General features: G+C 41.5%; 1 protein-coding gene across 4 annotated transcripts in view; it reads right to left on the bottom strand.

Annotated features, from left to right (window-relative positions):
• LOC118111673 (dedicator of cytokinesis protein 3) overlaps positions 1-12704 on the bottom strand; it is a 46355-nt gene extending 33651 nt beyond the window's left edge. For all 4 annotated transcript variants that reach the window (XM_035160472.2, XM_047340470.1, XM_035160474.2 and 1 more), the window contains exons 1-4: positions 12346-12704; positions 5995-6078; positions 4810-4850; positions 2122-2177 (exon numbers count right to left, since the gene is read on the bottom strand). In XM_035160472.2, the coding sequence (XP_035016363.1) occupies positions 2122-2177; positions 4810-4850; positions 5995-6078; positions 12346-12382 (218 nt within the window). In that variant the 5' untranslated portion in view covers positions 12383-12704. The remainder of the gene's footprint in view (positions 1-2121; positions 2178-4809; positions 4851-5994; positions 6079-12345) is intronic.
• Positions 12705-15599: the final 2895 nt, after the last annotated feature.

The following is a 15599-nucleotide window of genomic DNA, read 5'->3' as shown; positions in this document are numbered from 1 at the left end:
TTGTGATTTTCAAAACATGCACATTGGGAATTTTCAGGAAATTCAGTTGAGGAAATAGACAATGACAGAAATTTGTATTCTAGTTGTGCCTCTATGAACCACTTGAAAAAGACTGACAGTATTGTGCCTGGAGATTTAACTAAAATATGACGTATCTAAGTATTGTTGGATGCTAATAATAGCAACAACAGTACAATCCTCACAACAGCGCCCTCTGTGGTCATGCTTCAATGTGGCCACAGATATGATGTGTTATTGACATGTTTTTTGCTGAATTGCTCATCTTACCCTCACCACTGGGCCACATTCAGTTATCACCTGCTTTAGTTTAACGTTAGGGCTCAGTTCGCTATTGACGGTCAGTGAATACCTGCTGTTAAAGTTAAGTTTGTTTGTTTAACTACAATGTCACAATATTTTTAACATATGTTAAATACAGAAGATGTAAAATGTGACCCCTGTTCGGTTTGTGTGTTTGTTTTTAAGCAGGATTAAGCAAAAACAATTGAACCAATTTCCATGAAACTTGGTGGAAGGATGGAGTTTGGTTCAGGAAAAAGAACCAATTACATTTTGGTGCGGATCCGGAATCAAGGGGGCAGATCCAGGAATTTTGTTTTCCCCCTTTCTTTAAAATTATGAGATAGGACTGTTTTCTCAGAGAATAATTTATGGATTTCAATGAAAAAATTAGGCATAGTCCCATTCTAGTGATCAGTACTTTTGCTCTTTAAAAGGAATTAGGTACGTACAAATTTGAAGCAAGCATACAAAACAACATGCATGCAGTTCACTGCTTCAGAACAACTTCATAAGAATTCAACATCTTAAAAAGAACTATAGTAATGATGTTCTCTCTGGCTGCACTTAGAAACAGGGGGTGGAGCTCTCCGGTACAAACCACCACACACTTCCTGCCTGTGTGACCACTTTCATAGAGGAACATTACACCAAAGGTTAGATCTCTTGTGAGACTTTGCACTTTGCTCACTAAGCTCTGTCCTACGCTGCAAAGAGTGAACGCTGAAACTGTATCAGTGAAACATCTCAATTACACTTTGAGTCGGGGTGATTGTCTGTGGCGAGGAAGCTCTGGGAGAACTATAGAGATGCAGTAGGTGTGTCACCTCATTAACTCCATGAGACAGCAAAGCAGATTTCCCAAAGTGCAACTCCCAGTGCGAGGGAGTATAATAATGTCAATTTCCAAGTCTGCACTTTTAATTGTTTGAGTGCAAACAAGAGTGCTCCTGCTATGTGGTGAATCAACTGGAGGGTGGTGATATAACAGCAAAGTCCCAGTCCGCACTGAACCACAGATCCCAGGCTGCAGATTTAACTTCTATGAGTTTAGGCTGATAAAGAGCTCTGCTGTCTGTCTTTGTCTCCGTCTTTATTCTGGCCTCTGCAGCCATGGACGGCCTTTCTGACAGCAACTGTAGGTGACCGCTGTGCCTTTACATGTACGTACAATATCTTTGTCAATATAAAGTTCTGCGTCACAGTCATTCTAGAGATCACTGTCATCTTATCGGCACTCGTACCCACACAGGATTTATTTGAATCAGTATCAAGAGGAAACATGTGGGGTCAGAGGTGAGACCCTGCAGGTCAATCAATGTTTGTACAATTACACTTTCTTTACGTTTTAATCACCAAGAGAATGCAAATCTAACTTTTCCCCTTGTTTTAAGAAGTGGCTGGATGATATGGTTATGGAGGAGATTAGGTACTCATAAGATACAATAAATTTGTGGTCCTTTTATTGATAATGTCATAAAACCAAATATACTCCACTTCGACTAAATAGTGTATGCTGAGTGATGCCCCCTCTTGAGTGTAGCTTAATGTGTTTATTTGAAATGCACCATTCAAGTTGTCTTTTAACCCTTTCAGGCAATTCAGGCCGACGTCTCTGTCAAAAATAAAAGTTACGTTTTGCATTTCTTCTCGAATATCTGGTTTGTTTTGTTTTTTTCCTCATCACTCTTTGTGAATAATACTTTTTTTCTGTTTATGCTCGAATGAATGAAAAATAATAAAAGCTGGATCAGCAGTGTGCTCTTAATTCTGATACTGCAAAAGCTGAAATAAACAGAAACACTTTATCGTGCAACTCACCCTCTGTTGGTCACTGTGGATTTCTTCAAGTGGACGTAGCTGACTGGGAAAATCCCCTGTGGACAGAAGAAGGAGCAGAGACGTTAGCAAGTGTGACAGGATGGTGTCTTTAATTCTCCCGCAATAGAAATGCATGGTTACGTTTGTGTTATTAACTAAATCGTCTTTTCTTTTTTTTTATTCTACCGGTGTCACATCATACGTTGAAGGAAATGCACAATGTCTGCTTGACGTTCTCATCCATATGAAGGGGGGAAAGGGATTCTGAGCCCACACACAGCAACGTGCAGGAGCCCCATTGTGGCTCGGCTTAGCCGGGGAAGGGCACGAGAGACCGAGCGATGCCAACTGCCACCCTTGCAGTTCATCTTTCTAATTCTAATCTCCCAGATGTAAGGAATTGGCCACGGTGAACACAACTAATTCTCCCAGCACAGAGAGAGTATGGGGGCGAATGGCTGTGGGCAGCAGAGAACATAACAAAATGGAGGGGTGTTAGCGAGAACTGTAAATAGCAGATGAGAGTAGAGAAGGACAGCGTGTAGCCACTAACACCTACATTTACCAGGACTGGACAGATTTCTGCTTTCTTAAAAACCTTTCTGCAGCATCACATAACACTTCAGCTCCTGACATTTCAGTTTAAAGCAGAGTCCACATATAGAATAGCAGGAATTACGTGCTGCTCTCATGCTTCTAATAATATATCTGGTATTTTTGCTACACCACTGTTTGTTCTGCGGATGGACGGACATGACATCTTCGCTCTCTCTCTTTGTACCGTGACTCTGCAGACTGCTCTGCCACAGGTTCTAATTGATGACACCTATCATATACATTCCATACTGAAAAAAATATGGGAGGAAAAGATTTGTCAGTCAGATTTAATAACCATTTACTGCAGTGCAGGTTATTGATCTCTTGTCAGGAGTGATGCTGTTGTGTTGTTCAGAGTTCTGCACCTACTGTATGTTCTCCTCCGACTGAGCATGATGCACAGGATCTATCACAGTGATACTGGATGAACAAACTCTGTGCTGAGACCTGAGACATTTACCGTGTATATCTTTATTGGATTTTATATTTTTATATCTGTAGTCTCTACTCTTGTACTGTTTTCATTTTTTTTTAAATCCACTTCTGCTGTACCATCATTTTACAGGCTATGTTAGTCTAATGCACAACTTTGTGCAGCTTCAGTTATTTATCTTTAAATCTATATTAATATTTGACTTCGATCCTCTGCATCGGTTACTTGAGTCTTTCAATCACCCTTATAATTAAAAGATTTGTATTGTCAATATCTCCATGAGCACAAGCTTCTTTACAGGGACAGCTTTGTAGTAGTTCTGGTGGCGAGACTTTCATCTCAGTGCAGTGAACTTATTATTGATTAATTATTACCTTTTATTATTCCTATGCTCTTGTGTTTGACTGTTGTGCTACTGGAGGCCTAAATTTCCCTTGGGATCAATAAAGTATCTATCTATCTATCTATCTATCTATATATCCATCCATCCATCCATCCATCCATCCATCCATCCATCCATCCATCCATCCATCTAGATTTAAGAAAACCAAGACTTCTCTATGCTTCAATCAAAAACATTACATCCTAATGTTCTTTATATATGTCCTGCAGCAGTCATTTAAATTTACATCTAAACTGCCATAAAAACCTTGTTTTGGTAAAATGACTGGTTTTCAAATTACTAATTGCACCATCTGCTGGCAGAAAAGAAAACAGAATTTGATCTCAAACTCTGCACAGGAGGGAAAACAGTGCAGTAGTAAATGATAAATGGACTGAATTTATATGGCTCTTTTCTGCTCAAAATGACCACTCAGAGCGCTTTACAGGTCACATTCAGCCATTCACACACACATTAAGTGCAGCACTTTTTCCATCACACTGCCAACACAGCCATCAGGGGCAATTTAGGGCTCAGTATCTTTCCCAAAGACACTTTCGTGCAGACTGGAGGAGCCGCGGTTCAAACCACCGACCTTTTGGTTAGTGGATCACCCGCTCTACCTCCTGAGCCACAGCCACCCACGATACTAGTAATACTGCACATCTGTACAGTTTCATATTGCAATTTAAAAGACAATGATGGGGCCGTCATACCAAGGTGCGACGTACACTTTTTTTTCACTGTTGTAATCCTTTTTGGGGATGGCATTATATTTAGTGCCTCTGTACTATGAAGTCAGAATATCATGGTTAAAACGGTGCCTTTGTTAAAGCACCTCTGGAAATACAGGTCAGGAGATTTCTATTTTTGTCTGTTCAAAGCTCTGCTCAATAAGTTAATCGGTCATTAAGCTCTTTGTTGTCGAGACAGAGTTATTTCTGGGATGCACGTCTCTCACATCATATTATCATTCATAAAAATGCTGTGGTGTTTGATAAAAGCTTGAGATTCAGATTTCCATTTACAGATGTGCTGCTTTCACTGCATTTGACGAATGAGCTTATGTTAAACAAGGGGTGGCCAAATATTATTTTTGTATTTGTATTGTAGTATTTGTTAATAAGAGGTTTAGTCATGTTACATTTCATATCACAATAGTTTTTATCTTTGTCCCTCGTGCTTCAAATATAATCAGAATACAGAAACCTCTATGTAGCCAATATATGAATCAACACAGTGTAAACTCAGTATCTGTGTATATTGTTATAATTACCTTGATGGAAGGCTTCTTGGTGGAAAAGCCTCTGTACCAACCTAAAGGAAGATCAGAATACACATCAGTAAACCTGCTACCTCACAATAAAACACATTCTTGTATTCAGTATGGGACATTACACCATTTTGCTGTGGTACTTAGTTCTATGGTTTACAAATCAGCTTTAAACAAACACTACATTTTATTATCTGCTGTTCTAATATGGTTTTCTCACAATATACAACAAAATATGTGTATTTATTCATGTTTACCTGTTACATCACTAAGCTTAAACAAAAAGATTAAAATGATTTTGCCTGTATTTTTTAATCAGTACTATATTATCAGAGACTTTCCACTGAACAGCCTAAACAAAATGATTAAAGTGTGTTTGCCTCCCTTTTTGATTAGCACTATATTATGTAGTTCTTAGTTAATTAGGGAATTATTAGTTAATTACATTCCTGTAAAATACAGAGTTAAATTTTCACTTCTTAATGTAAAGGTCTAATGACACGTTCCATTAAACCTCGGTGCTCGGAATTTCTGACCCCCGAGTCAGAAGTTGCAACTGGAACGCCCCCTCAAATCGGAATTTCGACTTGGAAGGTCGGAAGAACCTCTTCACATGTGAACAGTAGTGAAGCTCTAGTTTTTACTGTTTATTAGCACTTCTGTCATTAAATGTGTCGTACACATGGTACTGTGCAATGTCTGTCTGTAGATGTTTTAATACACGTAATGCGTAATTATTAACTGGTTTTGCTAACAATGGCTAGCTGGCTAACATAAACATTGTTCCTGTGCGCTATCAATTCGGGTTTTTTGGGTGTGACGTCATGTAGAGGGCCGAGCTCCGAGGTGTCACGGAACGCAGCATAACACATTTTTCAAAGCCCTCTCAAGTCTAGGAACAAATTGACTGAGAAAGACGCCTACGAAATCCTTTATTTACCAATTTGCTTTAAAAGTTGTCTAATTTAAATAATGACGCTAATAGGGCTAGAATATTGTTTATGCTTTAACTGAAGAATAAAGACTTTTCTTATGTTGTGCAAAAACCTGCATTTTCCCACTAGTGTTCACTTTAACAACCTGACATCTCCCTGATAACCTGCAGTTAAGACCTGTGATTATTTACAATCACAATAACTGTGCCATATGACATGTGTGCATTGCCGTTAGAGATGTGACTGTCATTACCTTCGCTCTTCTCCAGAATCTGTACAGTTTCCCCAATCTCCAGGACCAGGGCCTGACATATTGAGGACCGGAAGTTGCAGATCACTGTGCGGAGAAGGAGGAAAGAGGGAAACAGATAAAGAGACAGCCGCGATGAAGAAATACTTGACCTCATTGTAGTTCTAACTCCTGACATCACAGATAACCATCTATGTTTGCAACGTGTGACCTGTGATCAAACGAGGTGCAGCCTCCACGCTGTCGTGTCCCCTCACAGAACGTGTTTTGGGGTTGAAGCAGGGCTGTTTTTGCCGCTTTTTTTTTAATAAGCTGTTTAATGCAAACATCTAAGCACAGTATCATGCGGGAACCACTGCTTAGTGAACTGTAAACAAGCTCCCACCCTGAAGTGGGAAGTCATTTTAATAGGCAATTAATTCTTAAGCGGCCTGATTTTTGCGTTAAGTTAATTGAACTGTCTCCCAAAGTAAAGCCCACACGGGCTGCTAAGTAGTGTGGCTTAACGCTGCCTTGTCATAGGCCGTTATTAGCGTAGACCCTCTTTGCCACCTGCTTTTGCAGCATCATGCAATCTTTGACCGTATACAGGAAAACATGTGACTCTCACCCTGACTAGGAACATGATCGGGGATAGATGCCACAGTAAAGGCCTTCGCAGCAGGATATCAAGATTCAAGATTCAAGGTCTTTATCGTCATCATACTCAGGTGGTACATACAATGGTGCAACCCCTGGAACCTCCTTTCTAATCAATGCAGCACTGCAGTTTGCTGCGTAATATACAGTGTGCAATCCTCAGTAAGGACAGATTTATCTAATAATGACGGGGCTCCACTGACTATTCTAAAAAACCTACAAATGGTGGCCCTTCAAGGAGGGTTTGGTGTGAATCATTATGCTAATGAACTAGCCAGGGGACCCAGTGAGGGGGAGGAAGAGAAGGAGGGGCTTGGGCTCGGCTCCGTTGCCTGTATGAGGGTAACGAGTGCTCAGTTCCTGTGCTCGGGTAACTATGGCAACAGATCATCTACAAACTGGAGGGCTTTTCTTCACTGTAACTGCTGCAGGGATCTAGGCGTTTTTAAAATGGCAAGCTTATGAATGCTGCGCGGCACTAGAGTTCAAGTCAAGCATATTTCAGTACATATTAGAGGGACAGAGACGGATAGTCTTAAAGAGCCGGCTTGTCACCTTTTCCAGTCGGCCTCTGGGACTTCTTCCTGCCAGGGCTAAGTATTTCCTATTTGAGAGACCTATTCTATAATGGCCTCTATTTCATTTGAATAGCAAAAACCCCGCACTGAAAACTCTTCAGTGGAGGCCACGTCGGAACAAGATGAGATTGTCATGTTCGCGAGGGATGGGCGCATCACACAGGCTCATATTTTCATAGTCCTCCCTCACAAAAACCTCCAGGCTGTGCAAACACTATTTCATTGTGCCTAAAAGCTGCAGAGCATTAGCATATCCTCAAAAACAAAACCGACGAAATTCACCTTTGGACTTCAACATGCTGAACGTAGGATGTTGGAAGGACTGACAGGACGGGCAGCGAGAAAAAATGCTGGCAAAAGCAAACGTTTCTACTCAGCGGCGGATCAGATCCAGACTGTCCCTCCATTCAGCTGAAGTCTGCACGGTCATTATTGTGTAACCAGGTACTGGGAGGAATGTTTGCCTCTCTTTCTTTGAATTATGGGGTTTGAGCGTAGGAGGAGACTCCCACTGTTCCACACTTTCCCATTGGTCATAACTCAAACCCTCATATGCAGTCATATACTGAAAGCCTGTGAGTTACAAACTGATATTCACCCAGGTACAACGCTTTCTAATCAATCAATAATCAAAGGTTTGATGAGTCAGAGCTTTTGCATAAGTCATATAGTCATTCTTCTAAAAGCTACAAAAATGTTAAAGTGAGATTGCAACGTAAAGTAAAACAAGATGACTTTAAATGCTTTTAGATTTAATGAACTAAACAAACTCATAATAATAGGATGTTCATGATGTGTTATCCAGAAGCAAATATAATGTTAAACCTTTTCCTCTCCCTGTCCAGTTGTGTTCTTTTGATATTTACCAAAAAGCCTGAAAACGGTCTTTTAAGAATCCATTTTGTCTATGTTGGCGTGAAGTGAGAACACAGGACAAATAATAATCTTGGGTTATTTCATCCACAAAGTTACAATAAATAAGCCGTGATGTCACACTGGTCTTATATATGACTGAGAATCACAGGGGGACAAATCCCAGTGTGAGTATCAAGCATCGCTGTTTAATACAAACAGACTCAGTGAATTGAGTAAAATAAGTTTAAATTATTTAGGCAGCCTGCGCGAGAATTATTATCGCTCTTTATTATGCCTTTGTTTTTCTAAATTCCCCCCCCCCCCAGTTCAGCGTGGGAAAACATGCCTAATAAAACCAGAATAAAAATGGCATGTGACAGACATGTGTTTTATTTTCTTCTTCAATAAAAACGAGGTAAAAACCACCAGGTTCCATTGTTGATTAAATCCTGCAGTGTAGCGGTGTACAATGGGATTCGGTGTGAATGTGAAGATTACAGGTGTGTGAGGTAATTCAGAGCTCTCCAGGTTGTTGGAAGAAAAAGATGTAACACCACCAAGATCGTGTCCATGTTGAGAGGTTTGTCTTGTATCACATCAGCAAACTGTAATAATGTTTAGAGGTTTGAATATGTTCAAGTCCCATTTATTATGCATCTGCTCCAGTTTTAACTTCAGTCCAACATATTCAGGCCAGAAAAGATAATCTCACTCTGTTTATTCTGAGCGACCTTTAAGGTACTTCTTTGTGTCTGAACTTTGATCCGTTTCCCTTGTCGGCAGTTCACGTCCCTGTTTCGAGGGAAATTTGTTTTTTTCTCTAATAAAAATTGATTTTTTTCTTTTATACAATAGAGCAAGTGAAGCTCATAACTCAGTGTACACACTGACATGCTGTCACCTCTTGAAAAATGTTTACCTCTATATGTAATATCGTGAAGATTAAAACAGAACAAGCATTGCACATACAGGGAGTAAATGTACAATGACCCGCAGGGGAGGAACATGCTGCAGAGAAGGGACAGAGGTCATCAAATACCTGCTACTACAACAGCAAACACTGTTATAGATTCTAAATGTTCTGCTGTTTGTCTTTCTTCAAAAGCACAGGGTGCTAATTGCACCGCTGTGAGAACATTTTATTAAAAAGGACACTGTGCTCATCTCAACTGCAGCAATGAATGAACTTAATTTCTTGAGCTTTTCTTTAGTCCTTTTACTTCCAGTCTCAATCAAAACTGGTTCAGCTGAAGTGCTGACTGAAGGCTTCCTTAAACCTCTCCAGTAATGCATTATGAGCACAGAGACCATGGAGGTCCTGCTTCCCTGGCTTGAATATAGTCCTGTCCCAGATCTAGCAAACGTTAAAAATTACCCAACGGTCTTTGGGCTTCACCCTCTGAGTCATGGTGTTTAGCACGACTTGAATGCACACTCACTTACTGGGACACATTACTGCACGGAAGTCCTGCTAACCTCAGGAATTCTGCCACACAGGCGGGGGGGGGGGATATTTCACCATATCTGATCTCAAATCAGTGTCACAGAAGCCGAGGCATGCCCGACTGCAGTGCTCTGAGATGATGAACTTATCATGAAGCACTTTTTGGTTTTGTCAGTTAAGCCACAGAAAGCTACAGTCGTACACAGGTTCGTGATCCGGTGCCCATGGGTCTAAAAGGTGATCACCAAAATGAAACTGTGCAACTTCCATTTGGAGATTTCATGAAGGGTTAAAATCGTGTCCAAATTCATAGGGAAAAGCTACTTTAGGCAAAATTAATCTCTCTAATCCCGCTCTCAGCTGAACATTAGTTCCATCCTTTGTTCTGCTATGAACATACAGTATTTGGTCCCTTTCAGATAATGGTGGCCTCGTCAGCGCGACTATTTCATGTGGCGCTACAGGAGTTTGTGTGTGAGCTATGAGGCCATGAGCCATCTGATTCATTTCACTCTGTCTCATGTGGGCAGGTACTGACTTATAGTCACAGCTCGGCCCAATTACAGCGTAAAGAAATACTGTGAGTGATGTTGCTTGAATGAGAGAAATCCATCAGTGACTCATTTGCAAATGAGTAAAAATACACGTCGAACTTATAGAACCAAAATATTTAATGAAAACTGTGATGATGATCGTGAATATATATGAATATATAATGAATATGTGTCATATCTGTGCTCGAATGCTGTGTGATCTTCAATTTGCATTTAAATTGTTTCTTATTGTTTGTTTTTAGACTGTTTGTGATTTGTTGCATTACATTTTCCATGTCTAACTTGTAAAGCACCTTGTGACTGTGTTTTGAAATGTACTCATATCATGTATTATATATTTGATAATGTATTAGTCATTTATCAATCGAAATTCCAAATATCTACAATATATTTGCTTATACTTCATGGCACATTGACTATCAGCATCTGGATACTTTATTAGTTAACAAAATAATCATTAGCACAACAGTACATGCGATGCTGGCCTTTGCTGCCACTCTACAAGTGATTTACAAACTAATATTATCATTATTTCCTGCATAAACACAACAAGGAACAAAATAATGAATAGGCAGCGATTCTAAGAAAGGCATTAACGTTTCATGAGGTGGTCTCCAACTGTTTCCTGTTTAGATGGAGCTCATTAAGATAACCCAGGAGGGGGAAAGGGAAAGAAAAAACAGAAAGGAAAGGCCCGGCTGGCTGATGACAGACCACAGCTCTGTTTCCTATCGGTGTTATGGTAACACTGGTGAGAGACAATTTACGGGCAATGACAAGAAGAATGATAAATGTGCAAAATGGTGCAACTAGAGTCACGGCTGAGGCAGGAGAAGCGATGATAACAGACATACGGGGATTAAACTTGGCAGAACAGCAGCGTGGGCTTCATCCACAATGATGCTGGGGAAATATTCAACATAAGGGTCGACCACACTAATTAAATTTTTTATGGGGGTGGGGGGACTTTTACAAGGTACAGTGTGTTCTGTGTGTAGGTTCACACACAGCGGCTCCTGCGTTTCAGCACCGCGGACAGCGCCAGGTCACTTCACAGCGACTGATGCGGAGGCTGTGCCGAACTGTTGCTTCATCACACACACACACACACACACACACACACACACACACACACACACACACACACACACACACACACACACACACACACACACACACACACACAACCACACACACGCACGCACACTCACCGCTATGAGAGAGCCGCAGTGATTCTATGATGGATGCATAGATGAACCTCACAGCAGAAGTGGCGACATTAAATGCGATCATGACACATGTGAGGCCTCCAAACAAAGTGAGGCTGTGGGCGTGTGCATGTATGTGTAGGTGTGTGTATGTGTGTGTGTGCGTGTTGTCATGTGCACGCCAGCACGAGTATACCCTGCAACTAACAAGCTGTATCTAGACATGACTCATTCCCCAGATGAAAACCTTCTAGTAGAATCCTACGCTATAGACTTTTTTTTATTTCTACTGTGGATCTCAGCAGTCAGATTATAATCATATATGACACATCTCCCTTGTGATTGGACTCTATGCAGTGCCCCCCCCCCAATGAAATGCAAATATGATTGGACCTGGAACTGTTGATCTGTGTGCACGTTTCCCTCCTAATCAAAGGTCAAAGTGCACACATGCAGGGGGCGTGCACGGTGTGGCCCAGCCATTGCAGCAGTGCATGCAGCTCTCTGGTCCACAGGTACTGTTTCACTCCAGCCTACACCTGTTGGAGGTACGCAGTCACGACGCCCCCTCGTGGTTTTGAACACGAACGGCATTTTTACCCCCCCCCCCCCACCCACCCACCTCCTTTTCTCTCCCACTCGCCGCCCCTCCACATATGAGAAGAAAAAAGGTCTCCAATGCTACACTGACGCATTCTTTTTAAACCACAAAAACTAACAGCACGAAGCCGAGGTGAAGCACCGCCTGCGCCCGTGTGGATGGGGTCTCGGAGGGTGGTGGGCTGGAGGCTGGAGGCTGGAGCCCATCAGCATCCCACGCAATCCCCCCCCCCTCCTTCCCATACATCCACTGGCCCGCGTATATCAGCCATTATAAGTGTTTGCCATTGGGGTGTGATGGCCATAATAACAAAGGGGGGGGGAGGAAAATCAGATGAGGAGATGTCGATGAAGAGGATGGAGCTGCTTCCTCACGCACGAGCTGCCATCCGAACGATTAAAGTCAATTATAAATAGAAAGCGAACGTCGCACATGAACAATAATGGCCCCAAGAGGAAGAGATATACTGACTCACCAACTCCGATCTTCTCCTCTTCTGTAGGTATCCACATATTTGGTTATTTCCCCTCCGGTAGATCGAGCCACATTATGTCGATATGGTGCTGATGCTGCTGCTGGAGAGAAAAAACACAGGAGGGCTGAAGGCTAGAGGCGATCCAGGCTGAACACACACACACACTACATGTCTCTGTGTCCCGAGGAGTGTGTGTGTGTTAGTGAGGGAGGAAAAGGACAGAGAGTGAAGCCTCGATGTCTCCTCTGTGTTATGTCCCGGCGTGTGTCTCCAGTCTGATGCAGTCTCTGTGTCCACCTCATGCAACGCGCACAATTACGCACGCACGCATGCACGCACACGGTGAGCGGGTTTCTGCCCCCTCCAAAAAAAAAGACAAGAGGTGCTATTGGAGCTATCGGATATTATCTCTTCTTCCTCGGTTCTTATTTATTTCATTTCTTCGTTTTTCCCTCTTTACAATCTTTTTTTCTTTTCTTCCTCCTCCTCCACCTCCACCTCCTCCTCCTCCTCAGCCGGTCGCGCGCAGCTCCAGCTGATCCACGGTATTTGGCCGCTCGTGCAGCGCGAGCGCGGCTCGATCCGCGGGTGATTAGTGGGTAATAGGTCGCGGTGCTGCTCCGCGATGTGAAGTGTCGAGCGGCTGCTGCAAGAAAACACGGAGGGAGCTGCAACACACCGAAAGATGCGCCATCTTCATGCTCGTCACATGACTCGTTTTGTCAACACTGATGTGTCAAACATTTGGAAATATATGCCTCCTCCTCCTCTCTCTGCATCCATCACAAACACAACCTGCATTATTTCCCCTCTCCCTCTATAGGACGCTGGACCGTGGCTGCATGGTGAACAGGCCTTTTCTCTGATTCAGTGTGATGCTCTGGGAGCTGGTGGCCATGAAGTGTTTTACAGATCAGATCAGGTCCATGTGGGGGAAGCTCCTCCTGGTTGAGTCATTTCAAAGAAACAGACCCACTATACACCAGTGGTGCTTCGTCATAGTGCAGTCATGCCCCCCCACACACATCAGATGCAAACAGTTCCAATACAAGTCAATTTCCCCTTTGTACTTGATTGATAGTTCCAAGACCTCCAATAACACTTTGCTGTTTATGTTTGAATCCATATCAAGTGGTGAGTTACATCACAAGAACTGAATGTGTATAATATTTTGTTATTTGTTGGTTATATTTATAAATGTAACTTTTCCTGAAGGTGTAAATCAACTTTCGAAGTCATCACCCTGCTTGGAACAAAGTTCTTGAGAAGAATTTCGCATTTATTATACTTATTCATGTCTTGAAAGCCTAAATGTCACATTTCAATATACTGACTAAAGAAAATACTGTGTCTTAAAAACAGTTTCTTTTTATCGTAGACAATAAACTGGCTCCAGGATTCTATATCCATAATGTTCTTAGTGTTGTCAGTAGTAGATGCAGCCTTGAAATCAATTATCTGCCACCTCTGACTTAGAGAACACTGTTAAACCTTCAGCTTATTGGTTTAAACTAAAGTGAAATATTTAGTTGAGATTTGTGCACAAAGTAACATGTGGATTTACGGCACACTAGTTGATTATGAAGGGTGTTGTGCTGTTAAAATAGTCTGTGGGGTGATGATAAATATGACACACACCCTTTAGCTGTGAAGCTTTAAGCTTGTGGAGCCACAGGCTGCAGAAATCCACCAATATGGTTCTGATTAGTCAGTGAAGCTGAATGGTATTAAACCTTATAGCACATAACATACTCATCAAACAGTCTAATACTTGTGCGAATGTTTCAGGAACACCGACGATGTTTTAGCTTAAAAATGCTCTTATCCAGCTGTTGATTTGAACTTTTACCACTTCACTGTGCAAAGACGACAAATGATGTGTTAAAACACACAATATATATAATTTACACATCCCAAGAACTTTCTCATGCAAAGCAATCATGAGTAGAATAAAACAAAGACGAGTGATTCTGTAAATATTGAGTTTCCAGTGAGTCTGATGTAGTGTGGGAGGGAGGGAGGGCAGTATTCAGTAGGGTAATTTCTCTCCATCACAGCGACTCTGTGACTGACTCCCATCTGTCTCTTACTTCAAGTGGAACACTGTGGGCGGTGTTCAAATCACATACATAAAGCTGGAGGCTCGTGGAGCATTTTATAAGCGAAATAAATATGCATCACTGCTAATAAATATCTGGGGGAAAAAAATGTAAATATAACAAACTTGCAGAGAAGGTGCTCAAGTGACACAACTGCATGTTAATGCAAAAACAAAGCAAAGAGGTTATCTTAAATTATTACATAATATTTTTCAGAGAACACTGATGTACTTTTTAATTGCAGTGGCTACATTCAGCTCCTGCTCTGATGCGGCAGCGCTGCGAGGACGAGACACTGTTTCTACTGCAAACAGGGATCGTCTAACACAGTGAGAGCTGCTATCTGCTCCAACACTCCCAAAGCCAGCAGACAACAGGAGCAGCCGAGGAGGTAATAAGAAGCATGTCCCACCATCTCATCCATCACCTGCCTTCACACACACACACACATTCTTATCTCTTTATACTCCCCAGGATCATACGTTTCACACACTAAGTGCTCCTTGCACACGTGCCTCTGCAGGCAGGCGCACACACAAACGCCCAATTTAAGACTATTTGATCCCTGTTTAAGTGGTTCTGGTGACTATTTTAATGTGTTCTATTATTAACTGTGGGGGAGGTCACAGGGAAATTTAGTGGCAAATCCCTGCATGCACAATCCAGCAATCAAGAGACATGAGCAATGCCCCTTCATGGAAATGCACATGTAGAAACAATTAAAGGGCATTACAGGCTCAAAGATGCAATTGTTCTCATGCAAAACATGTAGCATGAGATATATAACCTCTGTATTAAATGTACTGTCCCTTGAAGAATTCTGTAAAATAATTTTATTTAAAATGGAAATATTGGCTTATTTCTAGGGATCCAAACAGACATTTGGAATAAATGGATAAAATGTATAACCTCACTTCAAGCTGACTTCATGCCACTTTACTTCATGGTGAAATTGGTTTTCAGTTTTTACATAGTTAAGATGTGAAAAGATATAAAACACTTAGAAGCACAGACACACATCCATAAAACTGTATAAATTATGTATATGGGGACATATAAATATATACATTAAGAATATGTGATATTATGATCACATTTGTCTTATTTAGTTTTCTTGGCACAGTTTAAAAAACACATGTTAAGACATCTCTGCTG

This window comes from Hippoglossus stenolepis, chromosome 6, assembly GCF_022539355.2.
Source record: "Hippoglossus stenolepis isolate QCI-W04-F060 chromosome 6, HSTE1.2, whole genome shotgun sequence".
Lineage (NCBI taxonomy): Eukaryota > Metazoa > Chordata > Actinopteri > Pleuronectiformes > Pleuronectidae > Hippoglossus > Hippoglossus stenolepis.
The sequence above is the reverse complement of the archived record's forward strand: the minus strand, read 5'-3'. Positions and strand labels throughout refer to the sequence as shown.